The sequence below is a fragment of the Mustela nigripes genome, chromosome 15 (assembly GCF_022355385.1).
Source record: "Mustela nigripes isolate SB6536 chromosome 15, MUSNIG.SB6536, whole genome shotgun sequence".
NCBI lineage: Eukaryota > Metazoa > Chordata > Mammalia > Carnivora > Mustelidae > Mustela > Mustela nigripes.
Window position 1 is genome coordinate 15,499,933 of NC_081571.1, and position 21,327 is coordinate 15,521,259.

The window sequence follows — 21,327 nt, forward strand, 5'->3', positions numbered from 1 at the left end:
CTCTCCTATGGGCCACATTTTTGTAGTTTTTCATGAACCTTTGCTTCTCTTGCTTTCAACACAGTAAGACTCTTGAAGAATGGAAGTAAGGAAAGATAGTGAAGATTAGATTTTATTTTTAGTAGTTTATTTAAAAAGCTTTATTGAGAGCCTGTCCAGTGAGAAATGCCCCAAGTCGTATATATTCTAGTGCCAAGGACAGCGCTGCGCTCAGCACAGTAGATATTTTGCAGGTTTCTGCAGAACGAATGAGTGAATGAGCGAATTAACGAAAGAAATTAATCAAGGAACGTGGCTTCTTTGAGGTACTTGCATTTGAAGTCGGGAATATCAGAGCCAAATTTCCAATTTTGTGTAGTACTCCCTGGGCTATCATTGAAAGTGAGAGCAACAAAAATGATTACATAAACAATGAACATCAATGATTGGGGGGGGGGGGTGCCAACACTGCGGCTAATATTGTCCCCATCCAGCTTCCGTAGTAGACCTTAAGTCGCGTATGCGACAGGACCGGTAGTGACGTCACGAGATTTGGAATTCGCGGGAGAACGAACACATCTCCGCTTCCGGACCGAGAGACCGCCCGCGCGCGGGACTTTCAAGCGTCTGACCCCGGGAGTTCCAGCTGTCATGAGCCTCTGGGTGGACAAATACCGGCCCTGCTCCTTGGGACGGCTGGACTATCACAAGGAGCAGGCGGCCCAGCTGCGCAACCTGGTAGGTCTGCGGGAGGGGGGCGGGGAGAGCGGGGAGAAGGTAGGCCCCAGCTCGGGAGTTTCGCTCCCCTAGGGAGAGGTGCATCGTCCACCGTCTTCGGAAGGTGCTGTGAAAAATGAAACAGGGACGGGGGAGAGAGTGTGGAGGGCGGGGGCAGTGCTTGTAAACATGGAAGGCCCCCCTGAGAACTGTCCTCTGAGAACTAAGGTCTGACAGACCGTAAGTGAGAAAACCTCCAATAGAGAAATCGGAGGGAATAGTGGAGCGGGTGAAGAACAGCAAGTGCAAACTCCTTGAGGCAGGAGTGTGCCCGGCCGGTTCTGGGAACCTCAAGAACGCCACTGTAGCTGGATAATAATAGGCCGGGGTTGGGGGAGCGGGGAGCGCAGTAGGAAATCGGGCGGGGTGTGCAGCGGGACCCGGGCGGTGCAGATCCTGTAAATCCTCGTAGGGTGAGATAGGGAACCATTGGAAGGTTTTGGGTAGAGAAGGGACATCATCTGACTTTACTTTTTAACAGGTTTACTTACAATGTCTTGGTGTCATTGCCCTTATTTACAAAAAGGAAGGTATTTACTAATTTCGGAGGTAATTTCTAATTCGAAAATAGGTTGTATTAGGTCGTCCTTGCGTTTAATTCCTTATGGAACATTTTTTTGGTTTTTTCTCCAACCTGATGTGTATTTTCTTGTTGTAGTTGGTATAAGTGTCTAATAGCAATGTTTTCCGAAACAGGGAAAATGCCTCCCTTTTTTTCCAGGTGCAGTGTGGTGATTTTCCTCATCTCTTAGTGTATGGACCATCAGGGGCTGGAAAAAAGACAAGAATTATGTGTATTCTACTGAATCTTTCAGGAAATGTAGAAGGAAGAAGGGTCTTGAGAAAAATCTGGTAGCTGTGGAAGCTATTTATCTCGTCCTTTTAAGAATCTAATAGTACCGTATGCTAATGGAAGTGTTTTGCTCAGATCTGTTTCTTCAATACCCACCTTCTTTTAGAGTTAACTATTTTTCAAAAATGAGAAATAATAATAATTAAAAAAAATCCATCCTTATATGAAAGTCATTAGAAAAATGATAATGTGAGATTGAAGGGCTTTTTTTTTTTTTTAAATGGTATTCTATACTAATTTAAAATCTATTACAGCTATATACTTCATATTTAGACAAATTGTGTTTTCTCAAGTAGCTTTCATTTTGATTTTCTTAGTCATAGGATACATTTTCTAGTCTATGACCATCTTTTTGTTGTACAGAATTTGGAGTAAATATTTTGGAGAAAAATTTAATATAGTGGTCTTGTGTGTAATAGATTTGCCTTTAAAAAATGTTCACCCATTATACTGTTGAATCTGCAACTTACTGAAACTGAAGTCTTTATTTTGGCTAGATTGAGTTTAAAAAGCAGAGGCAACAGTACTTGTGAAGCACCTGCTATTTTCCATACACTGTTTGGGAAGAATAGTTCCTTTCCTTGAAACTTTTCAGTGCTAGAGAGATAGATCAGTTTACAGAGTATTAAAATTTATTGCAATAGTCCCTTCTGTTAAGGTACTTATTTTATTTTTTCTATAATGCTTACATAGAAGCTTTTGCTCCACAAGATTTTATGCCCTTGAAGTTATGGTTTGTATTTTCATCATTTTTATACCCTTCATAGCACTCATTCTCAGGCCTGACTGATCATCAAAGTCACCTGGGAAGCTGTTTAAATGCACACGGTCTTGTAGTCCGTTGCAGTACTGTCAATGCCCTACTCCATCTTATTGCTCTTAACTTGTGAGTGCACACAGACCAACTTCCAGCTTCCTGGATCTGTGTGTCCTGAAGGCTTTTTAAAAAATTTTTGCTGACATCCCTAAGCAGACTTGAAATGCCTGGGAATTAATTGCCCTCCCTTAATCCCAACCACTTTCCCAAGCAAGCTTCATCAAAAGACTGATGAGAAGTAGAATATCATGCTCCAGCTTCCCCACCTCTTGGATGGGTTAACACTGTGGTGTTTTTTTCACACTGGCTTTAAGAGTATCCCCAGCAGAATTCAACCCGATGCCCAGAGTGGTATTTAAGGAGATAATACACTCATTGGCTGCCTTCCTGACCTTTCTTTGCTTCCCTTTTCCCTACAAAGTTTTCCTTTCCCTCTCAAATAAACCAGATACACTTCGTTCTTATCAGAGGGACTGTGGAAGCCCAAACTAAGACAGGCATCTGTCTCAGAGTTACTGAATTATAATCTCATGGATAGAGTGTGGTATTTAATCTTTTATTTTAAAAATTCTCTAGGAGATTTTAACAGACTTGGTTTGGAAGTTTTTGCTTTCTAGCACATGGTGTGTTATCTTGCATGTACTATGCTTAGTATTTAATTATATAAAATTAATGCCAGGGGACTAATCAACATTTCAGTTAATTTTCAAAAGTCTCAGTACATATATACTCATACATATATATTTTTAAATATCTCCACCTCAGAGGTGGAGACACAAAATATTTGATACCTAAAAAGTAGTTTAATTCTATCTAGAGTAGTCGTTTGACCAGGGAAAATGCCTCCCTTTTTTCCAGGTGCAGTGTGGTGATTTTCCTCATCTCTTAGTGTACGGACCGTCAGGGGCTGGAAAAAAGACAAGAATTATGTGTATTCTACGTGAACTTTATGGTGTTGGAGTGGAAAAATTAAGAATTGAACATCAGACCATCACAGTAAGCATTTTACTTTGAGACCTCTAAATAACACGGATTTTTCAGTCCTCAGCATACATATTCCTGTGGCCCCAGCCATTGTTGCCCATGTGTGTTTAAGAATTTTACAGATAGGGGTGCCTGGGTGGCTCAGGTCATGGTCCCAGGGTCTTGGAATCGAGCCCCACATCTGGCTCTCTGCTCAGCGGGGAGCCAATAAATAAATAAAATCTTAAAAAAAAAAAGAATTTTACAGATAACCCAGGTACACAGGATTGAGAACTACTGATGTATAGACATAATTATTAAAACCAGATCAGAGTCAGTTATGTTTTTTTTAATTTATTTAATTTATTTTATTTTTTTAAATTTATTTGACAGACAGAGTTCACAAGTAGGCAGAGAGGCAGGCAGAGAGAGAGGAAGGAAAGCAAGCTCCCTGCTGAGCAGAGAGCCCAATGAGGGGCTCGATCCCAGAACACTGGGATCATGACCTGAGCCGAAAGCAGAGGCTTTAACCCACTGAGCCACCCAGGCGCTCCCAGAGTCAGTTATGTTAAAGAGAAAATATGAGTAACAGGAGATTTTGGGTAAAATGTAGGTGGTGGGATTCCTTTTGGATTATCTAGTGAATCAGTACCTCAGCTGGAACTGGAACTCAAGTCTCTAGAATTCATTGTTCTGAGAGCAGTAGTGGGTTTGGAAAGGAAGTGATTTTGAAAAAAAATTTGAATACGGAATCAGGCAACTTGATAAGAGATTGGGCAGCTGAGTGTTTAGAAAAGGAGGCATGAAGCTCTGGGATATTCAGAGAATTTCTGTGATGTTGCCCTTTGCCCTTGGCTGAGCTTTCCAGCCTCATACCATACAGTGCATTTTTATACTCTTCTTATAGACAATGTTTAAGATTTAGTTGGAATACCTCCTCTCATGCCCCCAGTCCCTTTAGAATTAATTTTTCCTTCTACTATCCATAGTTTATATTTTTTAGAGTACTTACTTTGTTTGGCCTTGATTACAGTTTTTCTTTTTTTATTTTGACAAGATATTGTTTGTTTTGAAGTTATGTAGGGAACATGTCTGGTTCAGGCCCTGGTGTAGCATCTTGTACATATTAGGCACTGAAAAAAAAAGTATGTTGAGTGACTGGATGATAAGTAGTACTATTAATAAAATCTTTGGGAAGATAAATGGATTTTAGGCTACTGTTTATGAACTTGTATTTAGACACATTGAGTTTGAGGTGCTGGTGGTACACACTGGACGGTATTCTTAAAAAGTGCGCAGGGACAAATTTAATAGGAAGAGTGTGAGATTTGTGGGAAGAAAACTAATATTTTATAAAAGGACAAAAAACAAGAGCTGATCAAGTGGAAAGTTGCAGCAAGTGCTCAGAGGCTTAATACTTTAAAATCTTTTCTATCCACATTACAGTATAACTTTCAATGAAATTATAGTAAATTATAGTTAAAAACCAACATGTTTTTTTAGTTGTAGGAAATGATCTTAAAATACATAAGGAAGAATATATTTCTGAGGCTAGCTAAAGTACAAAAAAGATTTGTGAAGTGGGACTTGTATTATGAGATCTTAAATCCTATTGTAAGGCTACTGTAATCAAAACAATATTGTATTGGCTTGGGAATAGAGAATTCAATCAGTAGAACTTATTAGAGAGGCCCAAAATATGGTGGCTGCTTCAAATCAGTGTTAAAAGTATGAGTCAGCAAGATGTGCCAGCATAACTCGTTATCTACCCTGAAGAAAATAAAGTTGAATCCCTATGATTCATAATTTGTGAAAATGTGAAAATGAATTTCATATGAATTAAAGTCTTAAATGTTAAAATGAAATAATTACTTAAATGAACAGCCTATGGCCAGGATGCCTTTTTTTTTAATACCTGTTAATAAAAACATGGACGTGATAGAAAAAAAATACGTGCATATATATTTATATATATATATGTGAAATTTACAAGTTTGTATGACAGAAGATAACATAAAATCAGAAGAATGAAAAATGAAAAATTGTCAAAAAATATTTGAAAGGAACATGTTAGATAAAAGATTTTACAAATTAACAATGGAAAGACAAATGACCTAGTAGAAAACCGAATGAAAGTCTCAAGAGAGAAATATAAGCAACCAATAAGCGTATGTAAAGATGTTTGACATTTGTGATAGTTGAAGAGAAACAAGTGAGTCTATTAGGAAAGTGGCAGAAACTGAGGATGTTATATAAAACCTGCAGGCGGGGAATGTTGGGGAAGAGTATTTGTTGCCAATGGAAAACTGGCATTTGTTAGTTTTTTTAAAATTTTTCTTAATGTGGTTATACATACACACATATACATAAAACATTAGAAAACATATCCCCTTCAATCCAGCAAATCCTTTATTTGGAATCTGTTACATAGAAATGAAGTCAGTACATTAGATATATGTAGAAAGATATTAATTGTGGGATTGTTTGAGATGTCAAAAAGCAAGAAACAAACACCCATCAGGACTACTGTCCCTGGGACATCCAAGTTACAGGCTGATACGCAACTACTCTATATCAGTGTCAGAGGGTAATTGCCTAGGTGTTAACTAAGAAAAGTAAAAACAAATATATATGATTGCTTCTTTTTTTTTTATAACTCTTTTTTACAAGAAAACACTGACACTATAGAAATATATAAAAATGTATAAAATATAAAAAGTATTTATATATAAATATACATATGTGTGTTATGGTAAAGTCTGAACAGACATATGCAGACTGTTGACAGTGATGATCTGCTCATAACGGAATGGTTTGTAGATATCTGGAGGTAGAGGGAAAAAAATAATCATAGAACAGGATGTGTGATGTGATCCAGTTTATTTAGAAATGTGTTTCTTTGCACATGGAGAAAAGAATGAAGTTAAAATATCAGTGGTGGTTATCTAAAGTTTTTTTAAAATAAAACATAAATTGTTTATTTTTAAAAAACAATGAAATACAGAAAAGAGGAGAAATGGCCAGTAAATAAACATTAAAAACATCTATTTTCTTTGTCTGCAGACTCCATCTAAAAAGAAAATTGAAATTAGCACTATTGCGAGCAATTATCACCTTGAAGTTAATCCCAGGTAAAGTTACTATATAGAAATTAAGCTTTTTTTTTAGAGTAGAATCCATTCTTGAAATACAATCATATATGGAAGCACAGTATATACACAGAGGTTATGCTGCTCAGTGTGAAATAGGGAGCCTAGAAGCTTTCTGCTTCTCCCTTTGTCTTTGATTCCTGAGTTAAATAATTTTAATAATTAAATTTTCTTGCTCTACAGAGTTAAGTTCTATTAAATTTTAATAATTAAATATACTCTGTTCTATAAGAGTACATTTCATAGTCACTAAATTTTTGTTATATTGACTAATTCAGAACTGATGAGCAAAGTAAAGTATGTCTAAAAAGTTTGTAATGTGAGTAAATATTTCAGAATGTGAATTTGGATTATATTTATTTTTTGCCACTCCTTTGTTTCATTTTCTTGACTAGAGTGTGTTATAATAGTCTAACAACCAATGTCTATACTATCTATCATGAGTAATTAAGATTAGGATCCTGTTGGAAGGTACATTGAAAGCTCATAAAGTACTGCTTAATACTGGAGAAGTGAATGTGTTGGGAACAAAGTTGGGTAAAGCTTCAGGGTTGTCCGGTGCCTGATAATGCTCTTTAAGGAGTACAGAATCAAGGACATCTTCAGGCAAAGGCAATGTTTTTGGGCAATGAAACAGATATGAGGATGAACATCCATTTCAAAACTGAATGGATCAGAAAGAATATAGTTATAAGTTAATGTGTATTCAGTAGCAGGCACTGTGTGAGAAGCTTTACATGGATTATTGTATTTAGTCATTAAAACAACCCTAACAGATAGGTGTTATTATTTTCCTTATGTATGTCCAAGAAAATTAAGAGAACTAAGATTTGGTTGGAAAGGGTCTTATCTGAAAATTAGGAGAAAGTGTTAATTCCATAGACAGAAGAGAAATGTTTTGGATTCTTGACTAAGGAGTAATCATGAAAGAGACATTCCAGGTGTAGTGATCTAATAGTGAATTGAGAAAGATTTGATGGCTGTTTGGGAAAGTAAACTAAAGCTGATTGTTTTGCTCTGTTTCTCATTGTGAGTTCCTCCGTAGGGAGAGCAGTCAATTAGAGATGGAGCGGATTGTTTTTCAGGGGTTTGAAATCGACAGCCTAAATTAACTAGGTGACTTATGTTGGTTTGTCAGTTGCGTGACTTAAGTGCCAAAGCAATAATGTGAGTATAAATGACAGATAATGCTTATAATTCGTCAGTAGCTTACAGAGTTCTGACTATCTTAAATTCCATTTGCTTATCCCATCCTCTTGCTAAGACCCTAAATCAGCTCCATGCTAGTGTTGGGAACAGACTTGTCTAGGTTTGTATTTTATTATTGGGGGGATGAAGAGGAATGGAGATTAATATTCCTTTTCAGAGTTATTTTTACATTTGAGTCACTGCAGGTAATTAAGAAACTTAAGGATTAGTTATTGCTTTTTTTAAGTTACAGTAAACTTGATAAAAGAACATGTTTAGTGTTTTCAGTGTCACTTACCAAATACTAATTGAATATTAGAATATGTTGTATTTTATTTTATTTTTTTTAAGATTTTATTTATTCATTTGACAATAAAATAAAGATTTTATTTATTCATTTCACAAGTAGGCAGAGAGGCAGAGAGAGAAGAAGGGAAGCAGGCTTCCTGCTGAGCAGAGAGCCTGACTCGGGGCTGGATCCCAGGACCCTGAGATCATGACCTGAGCCGAAGGCAGAGGCTTAACCCACTGAGCCACTCAGGCGCCCATGTATGAGTAGTTTTGATTAAAATTTAAATAAACTCTCTTCAATGTTTTTCTTACAATAACAGATTAAGAATAAGAGCATAATATTTTCAAATAGTTACGTCTATATTTACAATTATTTTTGTTTTCTATAGTGATGCTGGAAATAGTGACCGGGTAGTAATTCAGGAGATGTTGAAAACAGTGGCACAATCACAGCAACTTGAAACAAACTCTCAAAGAGATTTTAAAGGTATGTGATAAACAGATTTCTTTTAAGGCAGACAAGAAATTGTACACAGTGAATGTAAGAGAAAATGTAGTGGGAAACATAAATTCCATGTATTTAGCAAATACATTATTTACCTTCTGTTCTATGGCAAACATTATGCTTTGTTATTTTTGGATATAAAAGTGAATAAGAGAGGCATGATCTCTGCTCATGAAAGTGTGTAGCCTAATAGAATTGAATTTGTTATTTTAGAACTAGATTAATAATGAAAAAAATACTTAAAGCAAGAAATAACATTTATTTATTTATTTATTTATTTATTTATTTATTTATTAAGATTTTATTTATTTTATTTGACAGACAGAGATTACAAGTAGGCAGAGAGGTAGGCAGAGAGAGAGGAGGAAGCAGGCTCCCCGCTGAGCAGAGAGCCCATGCGGGCCTCCATCCCAGGACCCTGGGATCATGACCTGAGCCGAAGGCAGAGGCTTTAACCCACTGAGCCACCCAGGCGCCCCAAGAAATAACATTTAAAAATAACTGTTCCTAGGATCAAAGTTATATGTTCAATTATCAAATATTTAGGAGAGTATAATTTTATAATTATAATTTATTGTCCAGAGATTATTATCATTGACATTTTTGTCATTACCTTCCCGTATTATTCATATGCATGTATATGTGTACATTCTCATAGAAGATTTTGTGATGATAAAAATGCCAGCATTTAATGGTTTTGATATATTTTGTCAAATTCTTCATCTGAAAGATAGACTTACCCTACCACCAGAAGTATTTGGGAGTGCCCATTATTTCCTGACATTATCACCACTGTGGTTAATGATTTTTAATCTTTGTCAGTTTGAGTGGAGAAAATAGTTTGTGTTTATTTTTTCTTTAGTTAGTGTGATAATTTTTTCTTTTATTCATTGCTTCTTTTACTGTTTTGTGAATTGTCTGTGAATATATCAGCCTATTTCTTACCTTTCCTCCTTAGTTCACTATATTTCAGAATAATTTTACATGTATGTATTTTTTTGATTTCTTTTTTTATTTGAGAGAGAAAAAGGGTGAGTGTGGGGAAGGGCAGAGGGAGAGAATCTCCAAGCAGACTCCCCACTGAGCTTGGAGCCTCAGTGTGGAGCCTGTTCTCAGGGCTCAGTCCCAAGACCCTCAGATCATGATCTGAGCTGAAATCAAGAATTAGCCGCTTAACTCCCTGAGTCACCCAGGTGCCCCTTGTCTGTTCGTTTTTTTGCCACTATAATTGGAGTCTTCGTATATACTTTCTAGGTTTTTTGTACATATGTGATAGCTATTGATGTTTGTGTCTTAATTTTATACGTTACTATGTTATTACATTCTTTTATTGTTTGTAATAGCTCTTCCATTGTTTCTTTTGAATTTTCAGATATGTGTGTGTGTGTGTGTGTGTATTTATATCAATCTGTGAGTACTAGAGATGAATTTTCCCCTTGTTTCCAGTTTGTATGGCTTTAAACACTTTCTCTAACCTAATTATGTGTGCCGGCACCTCCAATACAGTGTTCACTAGTACTAAAGATAGTGGATGTCCTTGTCATGACTCTGGAAGGAGAGCCTTAGAGTTTCCCCATTTAGTCATTTAGTTGCTGGATTTTGGCCCGAGTTGTATCTATTTGATCATAAGAAAGTAAGCATCAGGTCATATTTTGAGGGTTTCTAACATAAATGTGTGTTAAATTTTTTCAAATGCTTGCTTCTGCATCCTTGAATGAGGTTTTAAGATTTTTCTTCTTAGCTGTATTGGTATTGTAGATTATATTGGGTCTTCTAGTGAAACTGCTTTGTATTTCTAGAGTAAATCTCACTTGGTCATGATGTGTTAATTTTTTAAATATGCTGCTATTTTCTGCCTACCAAGGACTTATTTTTATATCATTTGGTTTGTAGTGCTATCTTTGGTAGATTTTGGGATCAGTCTCTATTTCTCTTTTCCCTGTTCTGTTCCATTTGGATTTTTATCTCCAGAATTTCTCCTCATTTTGAAGGAGAAATTGGAAGGGAGCTTCATTTTATTATTTTCAGTTTACTGCTCTGTCAAACCTTGTTGCATCCAGATTCCTTTGCTCTGACCCATAAATTGAACCCCATAGGTGCTGTTTATTTCACAGTGTGCTCTTGTGGGTGATTTGGGGTTCTGTACCCTAGGCTGTAAAAACCTAGTACATCCCTACTGCACCCTCCCACACATAGTTCCTTGTTCTCACTTGCTCATATTCAGGATTTTTAGGTAAAACCTGTCACTTTGTTTTGATATAAATGTTACTGATGAGTCTTTGGTCTTGGAATCTCTGTTTTTATGGGCGGGAGTCAGATGTATACTGCTACCACTACCATCATCTAGAAATAGCAGAGTATGATGAAAATTCAGGAGTACCTGCATGGCTCAGTTGCTTAAGCATCTGCCTTCTGCTCAGGTCAGGATCCTGGGGTACTGGGATAGAGCCCTGTGTTGGGCCCGCTGCTCAGTGGGGAGTCTGCTTCTCTCTCTGCCACTCTCCCTGAGAACATATGCACATATGCTTGTACATATGCTCTCTCTCTCTCTCAAATAAATAAATAAAATCTTTTAAAAAAAGAAAAAGGAAAATACAATAGTTGGACTCAGTTCTTACCTACAACAACTTAAAGCTGGTCCTTTATTATGGCCAGGTGGAATCTTACTGTGTATGTGACCAGATGTCTTTATTCCTTATTTACTATGTCTCTTTCATCAGTATTTTCCAAAGTACATTTCTAGGAATGATAAGATTTAAATTGTTCCACAAAATGGTGGAAATGCAGCACAGTATCTCCCTGTCTTGGTGATTTTTAGTTCATATAAATATAATAAATGCTGCAGTGAATTCTACAAAAAAGTAACATCTTTAACTTCATTTAGCCTAGTGTTTCTTAGGTTTGTTTTATTGGATTAAAAGGATTTTTTTTTTAAGATTTTATTTATTTGACAGAGAGAGACACAGCAAGAGAGGGGACATAAGCAGGGGGATTGGGAGAGGGAGAAAGCAGGCTTCCCACCGAACAGGGAGCCTGATGTGGGGCTCAATCCCAGGATCCTGGGATCAGAACTTGAGTCGAAGGCAGACGCTTAACACTGAGCCACCCTGGTACCCCAATTGGAATTTTTTAAATAAAAATAGAATAAATTATTCCCACCATACCTGAGACTTTTATATGTCCTTACCCAAGGAAAGAGTAGTATATCAAACTTACTATTTAGGATTTCACTCTAAATAATGAAGAGAAGGATAAAGAGATACTCAAGTTAAAGTTTGTTTTGTTTTTCCTCGACTAGTGGTATTATTGACAGAGGTTGACAAACTCACCAAAGACGCTCAGCATGCCTTGCGTAGGACCATGGAAAAGTATATGTCCACTTGCAGATTGATCTTGTGTTGCAATTCTACGTCTAAAGTGATACCACCTATTCGCAGTAGGTGCCTGGCGGTTCGTGTGCCTGCTCCCAGCATCGAAGATGTAAGTCAAGTGAAACTTTTCAGAAATTATTTTGGATTCTTTGAGTACTATATGTATATCCCTGTCATGTTTGTTTTATAAAAACTTAGTGAAGTGTATTAGTAATTCAAGAACATCTGTGACCTGGATGCTAATTGTTAGTAGATATATAAACCAATATATATAGTAGTAAATGCCAGATATCATTATATAGAGAGTATGATGGTAAGCTCTATTGAGAATAATACTGTATATATGCCATCAGTATTTAGGAAGTTCTTCTCTTTAAGTCTTTTTTTTTTTTTTTTTACTTTAAACAAGTCGGTATTATGAATTTTACTAAACTAGGCAAGGACTAGTTGCTTAGTGTCTTCTACTTCAAGCTGATTTAATTGGCTTTGGAAAAGACTTGAGGTTGGAGGATATAGATTTTGCAAGGAGATTAATGTGAGAATACCTTGTTCCTAGATAGGGGACCAAAATTAGTCTGAAACAACATAATATGTGTTTTTTTTTCCTTTATTGTTCTTAATACTTATAAATAAAAATGAAATTTCTCACAAATAAGCAGCTTTCTTGCTACTAATAGAATTTGGGTGATTTTATGCGAAGTAGGGATAAAAGGTGACTGACACTGTGTTAGGTGCAAACTGGCAAAGTACCTTCATTATCACTTACAAACATTTTTATATAGTTAAAATTAGCTTGATGTACTTAAAATTTACCAAAGTTAAAAAGGCAAGGCTACCAGGCTACACCACTCCTCTGGGCACCATTGTCATCTTAGTGCATGCAAGTAATACCTCTGAGTCATGCAGAATTCAGCCTGTGCAGCTCTACTTGGCAGCCCTGTGAGTGGTGTCCTTGTAAAAGACCTGAGGCTCTGTGTGTCTTCCTTACAGCTCCCCCAAGGTGGCTGGCAGGCTTGGAATTTCAACCAGGTCTTTCTCTGGTTGCAGAGTCCGTTGCTGCCCCTTCCTGATAGCTAGATCAGACCCCTGGCTTTCTGCTTAAAGGAACGTGTGAGTTAGGATAGGGAGTGACTAAATAAATAAATAAAGAGGTTTATGAAGATGTTATCAACAGAATTCTGTCCATGTGCTGTTTGACAGATTGTCCAATTTTCTTAATAATGTTTTGTTTGTAGATTTGTCATGTATTATCTACTGTGTGCAAGAAGGAAGGTTTGAATCTTCCTTCACAACTGGCTCATAGACTTGCAGAGAAGTCCTGCAGGAATCTCCGTAAAGCCCTACTTATGTGTGAAGCCTGCAGAGTGCAACAGTAAGTGAAAGGGGCAATTACCAGAGGAAACACTTTGGGACAGAAGCACAGTCCATTTACTTTATTGTGTAATTTTTAAATTTAATTTAATTTAATTTTTTTTTAGATATCCTTTTAGTGCAGATCAAGAAATCCCTGAAACAGATTGGGAGGTGTATCTCAGGGAGACTGCCAATGCTATTGTCAGTCAGCAGACTCCACAAAGGTAAATAGTATCAAAGATGACCGTAAAAGTTTCATCATGGCGGGTGCCTGGGTGTCTCAGTGGGTTGAGCCTCTGCCTTTGGCTTGGGTCATGATCTCGGGGTCCTGGGATCGAGCCCTGTGTTGGGCTCTCTGTTCGGTGGGGGGCCTGCTTCCTTCCTTTCTCTACGTGCCTGTCTGCCTACTTGTGATCTCTCTCTCTGTCAAATAAATAAATAAAATCTTAAAAAAAAACACAAAAGTTTCATCGTAGAAATACTCCAGACGATGTGAGTTTTGGATTAGCTGGTTTATACTACCAATACGCCATTTAGAATTACTGTAAATCTTGTATCTGAATACTAAACTTTCAAAGAAAAAATATGATTTAATTTTAAATGTTTAGTGGTTCAGAATAGCTGGTATGTAGTATCATGGCTTTTATTAAGCTATTGACAGGTATATATGGAATTTATACATGAAAGAAATCTTGGAAGTTTTAGTTTTCCTTTCAGAATCTCAGATGACTTAATATTAGTATGTAACATAATGCGCTTAGTTTTCTGATATTGAAAAGAATAGTATATATAACTTTGTAATTGATGGATCACATGCCAAAAAGACAACAGCTTATGAATCAGACTTTTACTGATTTTTAGCTAAGATTCTTCAGGTAACTTCATCTTAGAGTTTGAACTTTTTCACTTGTGTAATGAAAATACTGTTGTTATTACCCTGCTAGGAATACTTGGGCATTGGTTGTGAAGAGCAAGATTGCGTGATAATGGTTTGAGAACTGGAAAACTGTGCTCATGTATGGTGATAAGCTCTGTTAAGAATAATACTATGTATATACCACCAGTATTTAGGAAGTGTTTTTTTGTGTCACACTTGCTGAACAGTTTTACATTTACTTTAGTGGGCCATACTGAAAATACTTCAGCTGTTGTTTGGTTTATGATAGCTTTGATTGAGAAGGGCAGTCTGCTCTTCTCCAAATCAAGAGTGACAGTTCTAAGGCCCACTATCTTTGGGAAGCCTGGAGATTTTTAAGGTCCCTTGTTGTGCAGTCTTCTACTCTTACTTACTATCAGAACTGAAAACCGTCTTTGGAATTAAGAGAAGGTAGTTGATTGCTTTAGGAAACAGACTGGACTGAGTTCAGCCACGCAAGTTTAAGCTTTTTCATTCATATGAAAATAATTGTGAGAAAAATATACCATGTTTCTCCTCTTGGGTGATATAGCCGATGAATTCTAATTCTAATATGCTGCAGAAGGATTATAACATGAACTCTTTGGCTCCTTATGTAGATGAGTGGAGGTGGATAGTCACACATAATGGATACTTAGTATTTCATTGGGGTTTGCTAGAATGCCTATAATGCCTATAATTCAATTATTTTAATTGAAGAATTTAATAGTTTTTAAGAAGTGCCAAACATTGTAAGTAATCTCTTCAGAAAAGAAACCTTAACTTTAGAAAAAAGTGTGCATTCCATTTTGTAAAATGTTGATAAGCTATGACGTAATCTCAGCTTTAAAGAGATAAAATTTAAACAAAGCCTGTTTTAGGAGCCTTTTACTTTTGTAAAATATTTTCACATTGAAGATGACTTTCTTGTTTTTTGATTTTAAAGAAGAAAACTTGGTGGGGTAGTTGTAGAACTTTCCTAATTTTAAGAGAGCTCCATACATGATGTAATATTTGACAATTGCTAGCCGTGTTTTTAATACTTTAGTTGATTATCACTTTGCTAATTCTTCTAGATGCTGCTACCTCTTCTTCCAATTTTCCATGCAAGTTTGGGAGGCTCTCAAATAAATTTGTTTAAGAAGAGGTGCTATTATTTCTTGTGTAAACTAACGGGTTGTGGGAACTGATTCCATTGTGTTACATAAAAAGAAATTTCAGTTCCAGAAAGCATCCAGGTTGACCAGAAATATTGGGAGGGCTGGTGTCATTCTGATTGTTGGCTTACACATTACCAAATTACTTTATTATTTTTGACCCCTTAGTCTTGATTCTTGTCTGATCTGTTTTAGAAGAGTCATAATTTTCTAATTTAGATAGCCACTAATATTTAGCAAGCAATTAGTATGTTGGTTCTTACACATTGTGGTATCATTTAAGTTACGGAGCAATCCTATGAAGAAAAGTATTATATCATTATTTTGTAGGTAAGAAAACTGCTGTTTTGGGAGATGGTTGCTTATTCACAGATCCTCCGTCAAGAATCAGAGTTGTATAATACCATGTTTCTCTGACAGAAGAATTTGCACTCTTAATCACTTGCGATCCCCAAGAAACAATGATACAAAGAAAATGTAGAGTACATCCATTTTTAAGAAGTTAAGTCATACTAGAAATGAAAGACTAAGCTGAGATGCATGTAGCATAACATGAGATGAGCACAGCATAGTTATAACACATTTGTAGAGGGAAATATATCCTGATTTAACTCTTCAGAAATAAACTATATGCATAATTATTAAAATAATTTCATACCATCTATCATTTGTGTCTGTTTCTTTTTAATAATTAGAGCTGCTTTTTTTTTTTTTTTTTTTGAGATCTACTACCATGGCCAAGAACGATCAACGGCTTTGGAGTCAGACTTGAAATTAAAATTCTACCTCAACTACATGAGTTTTAATGGATGCTTAACCTCTCTGAACTTAAGTTCAGTAAAAGAGTGGTGTTGTGAGGTCTAACTAGCATACTGTGGTGAGCCTCTTACAGAGTAATGGGTTTAGTAAATGCTTTGACAGACATTGGAAGGGTATGGATTTGGGAATAAGGCAGATCTGTTCTAAAATTATGGTTCTGCTATAGTCATCTTTGTGAGGTTACTTAAACTATCTGAGCCTTAGTTTTTTCATCAAAAAAAAAAAAATGGAGATAATGCCCCCACTCAGAGCTAGTGTGAGGACTAAATTAAATTGGTACAGTGTCTTGCACATAGCAGGGGCTCAGAAGATGCTAGTTTCTTTTTTCACTTTATTTACTTTTATTGTGGCACAGCTTCCTACTCTTAGAGTCCCTGGAAAAGGATTTGAGCCTCCACTTTTAAGAAGTCTTAGATGAATCACTTCTCTGATCTGAAATATGGAACATCTGTGATATTATTTTAGTAAAGATTCAAAACAGTTTTTTCCCTTTAGGGTACTAAGTATATATAGGGGGATAAAGATAATTGTTTTATGTATATTTACAATTTTACTTGTCACTTTTTTCTTCCTGTTTTAAAATGTCATATGTATATTTCCCTCTTTACCCTTTTCTCTCCTGAAACTACTATAAGAAGGGCCTAGAATTAAGATCTCAGAGGTTGGAATGTTCATATTCACTTAGGCAACCTGATTCGGTACTTAACCTGTGACCTCTTGCACTGCCCTGTGACAGGACAGTTTTGTTTCCCTGCCACACTGCTTTTTAACTTAGCAGTTGAGATAGTAACATATATTACATATCACGCTTATATTCTCTTTTCTTACTTGTATAATTAGTGATTTATCTTTTCATGACCATTTTCTAGATGTCTGAATATAAATGTCTGACTTTTAAAGAATTCTGAACATTTTTAGAAAAATGAACTGAAATTAGGAAAAGCTTAAATGTGTATGCTAATTTGTATTGGGTTGTTTGTTTAACTCATAAAGTAAAACAGTGAGTAGGTACTTGAAAAAATTATGTTTTATTTTCATTATAAAATATTAATTAATTTGTTTTATATAGGCTCCTTGAAGTTCGTGGAAGACTTTATGAGCTTCTAACTCATTGTATTCCTCCTGAAATAATAATGAAGGTAATCTGATTTCAGATCTTCAACCATTTATAATCATAAAATTTGGATTTGGGGAATGTGATCACAGGACTTTTGCAGTACTGAGACACATTGTCATCTCTTTCTATCCAGCTCATTAATTCAACAGATATTTATTGAGCCTCTTCTTATGTCAGACACCATTAATGGAGTGTTAAAGAAGACTAGGGAGGGCCTGCTTTTAGACAATTTGTATTTTAGTGGTGTGAAATGGGAAACAAGAAGCAAAAGAATTTCAGAATTTTTTAAGTGCTAAAAGGAAGTAACAAGGTGAAATGATAGTAATGGAAGTTGGGCTGTGGAAAGTCAGCAACAGCTTCTATGAGAAAGACATGTTTAAACTGAGATTTGGAGGATTAAAAGAAGAGAACCATGTAAATAAATGGGAACAAGTACAGGTGACCCTTCAACCTTCTGGGGGGATTAATGCCCTGATCCCCAGCATAGTTGAAATCCGCATAGAATTTTTAACTACACCCAAATTTAACTGCTAATAGTCTACTGTTCACCAGAGGCCTTATGATAACATAAACATTTGATTAACACATTATATGTATATATTATATACTGTATTACAATAAAGTATGCTAGAGAAAAGAAAACTTACTAAGGAAATCATAAGGAAAATACATTTATAGTATTGCACTTACTGAAAAAAATCCTTTTGTAAGTCGAACCTCACAGTTAAAACCATGTTTTTTAAGAGCTGTATTTCAGGTGACGATGTTTAGTGCACATGGGGAATGACATTAAAGAAGTTGGCAGAGTCTGGTCTATGTAGGATATTGTGAAGCACAGCCTTAGGTTTGGTCTTTTAGCTACCTAGCCAGCTGTGTTGATTGACTTGGATGTTAGAGAATGCAGGGTTTTTGTTTGTATTTATTAAAATTACGTGGCAATACCTACATGAAACAATTCAAATTTACTAAATTTAAAAGAGAAAATGAAGGCCCACCCTTCCGTTTCCATAAGGGTAAGCACTTTCAACAGACCTGTATTCTAGTCACAGAAATGAGACCATATGTATGGCTATGTGTGTGTGTAGTTGCACAAAAACTTCATTGTGTTCTGCACTGTTTTTTATTCGACAGTATAGCATGGACGATATTTCATGACAGTATGGGTTTGTTTTATCCTAGTGGATGAATGGAATGTCATTATAGCATAGGTTTTTGAATATGACCCTGTTGGTGGGACTGGAGGTTTCTACAGATTATTATTACATCTAGTAATGCTGCAGTAAGCATCTTTGTATTTATATCTCTGCACCCTCAGTTTGGCATTTGGAATATGATTGAGAACTGCCACATTTCTACTTTATAGAAGGGTATACAATTTTTTGTTTTTGGATTAAGACTGCCATATAAAAGAATTAAAGATTTTGGAAAACTTATTCACCTTTATTTTTTTTAATGGTTACTTTTTAATTACTAGTTATCTTTTTTCAGGGTCTTCTCTCAGAACTTTTACATAATTGTGATGGACAACTGAAAGGGGAAGTGGCCCAGATGGCTGCTTACTATGAACATCGTCTACAGCTGGGTAGCAAAGCCATTTATCACTTGGAAGCATTTGTGGCCAAATTTATGGCACTTTATAAGAAGTTCATGGAGGATGGATTGGAAGGCATGATGTTTTGACATCTTGACATCTATCCTTAATTCTTCCTAATATTTCTCAGTATCAGCATTTACATTCAGTTTATATTGGAAGAGCTGCAGGTAAAATAAACTTACTTTACTTAATCATGTCTTATTTGTGTTTTTTGTTTTTTTTGTTTGTTTGTTTTTGGTAATAATCTCCCTGTGAATTAACATTATACTCAAGTTAAATAATTGCTCCTTTATACTAAAGAAATATATTGAAAGGATACAACTTGAACCTTTAGAGTCCAGAAACATCATTTTAATGTACTTTGAAAATTTGCTGTCCAAGTATGCAGTGGTGGGCCTCTCATTTGCCATTCATTCCTTCATCTGTTGGAGGAAATTTACCACATGCAAAAGCAGAGATTATTTTCTATCCTCCAAGGGACCATTTTTGGCCACAGGCACGTAACTCTTCGCTTGGCAGGTCATTACCTGTAATCATATTTTCCCTCAATCAAGACCTGTATTTCTGCAGGAAATATAAGGGTTGATTTTTGAAATATAATAGAATGAATATGAAGAATATTGTTGGAGCCATTTCTGTTGAAACTACAGAAATCTTTTATTTCAGTGATTCAGATTTGCTATTAGGTTGGGTACTAAGAAGTATGCATGTTTTTAATAAATGCTTGAGGTTCCTGAAGAACATGTTTCTTGTGGTTCACAGCAAAGGTATATTAGTATAGAAATTACTCTGAGCAAGTGTATTTTTCTGTCATTGATCTATTCTTTGGAACATTTTTTTTCATTAGAAATTTGGTTCATGGGACAAAGAGTTTACTTGACATATTTGCATATCAGGCTCTGAACAGTTTTCTTTAATTTGGGGCAACAGAAGCATGACTCTAAAATAAGCTAAACCAACAAGGTGAAATAAAAGATTTTGAATTTATATAAGCTAAATTACCTCTGTAAGGGTAACAGGGAGACCTGTTCTTTTAGTAGTGAGTGATAAAAAAATCAAGAAGTGTTTAATTGACAGATACAGCTGCACACATACAGAAAAGCCTAATACAATTTTAGGCTTGTGGGAAACTAGGTCAAGAGAGGTGATGATTGCCTTTCTGTTGCTGGTTGTACAAGTTAGGCCCCAGTTGGCAGTCACAGTCATTGAGGGGCTTATATGCCAGGAAGGATATATGGACATTGTAACAAAAGAACTGGGAAAGTGAGATGTGGGAGAGCTAAGAATGTTTTAAAAGAAAAGTAAAAATACAGTGACTTTCTTTTAATGTTTAGAATAATGCACTTGGAAGTATGAGTGGTCTTTTAATTTGCCTGTCTCTAAAGCAGTGCTTCTCAGAGTAGAATCTCTGGACCAGCACCAGCATCACCTGGGAACTAAGAAACACAAATTCTCAATTTTCATTCCACATCTACTGAATCAGCAACTATGGGAATGGGCCTCAGCAATCTTTGTGTTGTACCACCTCTTTAGGGAATTCTGATGTAAGTTTAAGTTTGAGAGCCACTGCTCTAGAGAATGTATACTTAGGATCAGTGGGCGTAGATTAAAGAGCGACAGTTGGAGGTAAAGAACAACTTTCTAACAGTGGCTGCCATAATTGCTTGGCAAACTTGAGGGCTCCTTATAAAGGAAGTGTTTAGGGGGAGAATTAATGGAGAATGCAATGCCCACATATGCTAGGCATTGCACTGGAAATTTATGTAGTATTATAACCTTACATTTCTAGGAGGTAGATGTTATCTTTGTTCTATAAAAATAAAGAAGCTGAGGTTTAGAGAAATGAAGTATAATTTATATAATAAAACATACCCATTTAAAGTCTATGATTTTTGACAAACATTCAGAGTAGCCACAATCCTAATCAGGATATAGATTTCATCACCTTAAAGTTTCTTACACATTCCTTTACAGGCAGTCCACCCCTACCCTGGCCTAAGTGACCACTGATCTATTCGCTGTCATTATAGGTTAGTTCTGCCTGTATGTAGAGTCAAATACTGTATCGTCTTTTTGTCAGGCTTCACTGTCTCAGAAATAAAAATGAGATTCCTCTATATTGTTGAAACTTAATGTTACACTAATTTCAATTTTTATTGGCCAGTAATGAGTAATGTTTGTATATGTTTTAAGCCTATTTACTTACTGATGGACCTTTGGGTGTCCAGGTTTTGGTTGTTATCAACAGACTTCCTCTGAATATTGTTGTGTAAGTCTTCTTATGGACTTACTGTTTTCATTGTCTTGAGTAAATATGTAGGAGTAGAATGACTGTACTTAAGATAGGTGTAAGTTTAACTTTTAAGAAGTTGCCAAACAGGCTTCCCAATGAGTTTGTACCATTTTACATTCCTACCAACAAAATATGAGAGTTGTAGTTGGTCCTATAAAATTGGTTTCATTGATTTTTTGTACTGTTTATATTTTATTTTATTTTTT

At 35.9% G+C, this 21,327-nt stretch overlaps 1 protein-coding gene across 1 annotated transcript; it reads left to right on the forward strand.

The window, feature by feature from the left end:
* Window positions 1–524: 524 nt before the first annotated feature.
* On the forward strand, window positions 525–19,019 carry RFC3 (replication factor C subunit 3). The gene is made up of 9 exons (XM_059378255.1): window positions 525–717; window positions 3,285–3,422; window positions 6,453–6,520; window positions 8,407–8,504; window positions 11,821–12,002; window positions 13,129–13,265; window positions 13,372–13,470; window positions 17,187–17,256; window positions 18,723–19,019. Exons 1-9 carry the CDS (start codon window positions 631–633, stop codon window positions 18,912–18,914), a joined length of 1,071 nt encoding a protein of 356 aa, XP_059234238.1. The 5' UTR covers window positions 525–630; the 3' UTR covers window positions 18,915–19,019.
* The last annotated feature ends 2,308 nt before the right edge of the window (window positions 19,020–21,327 follow it).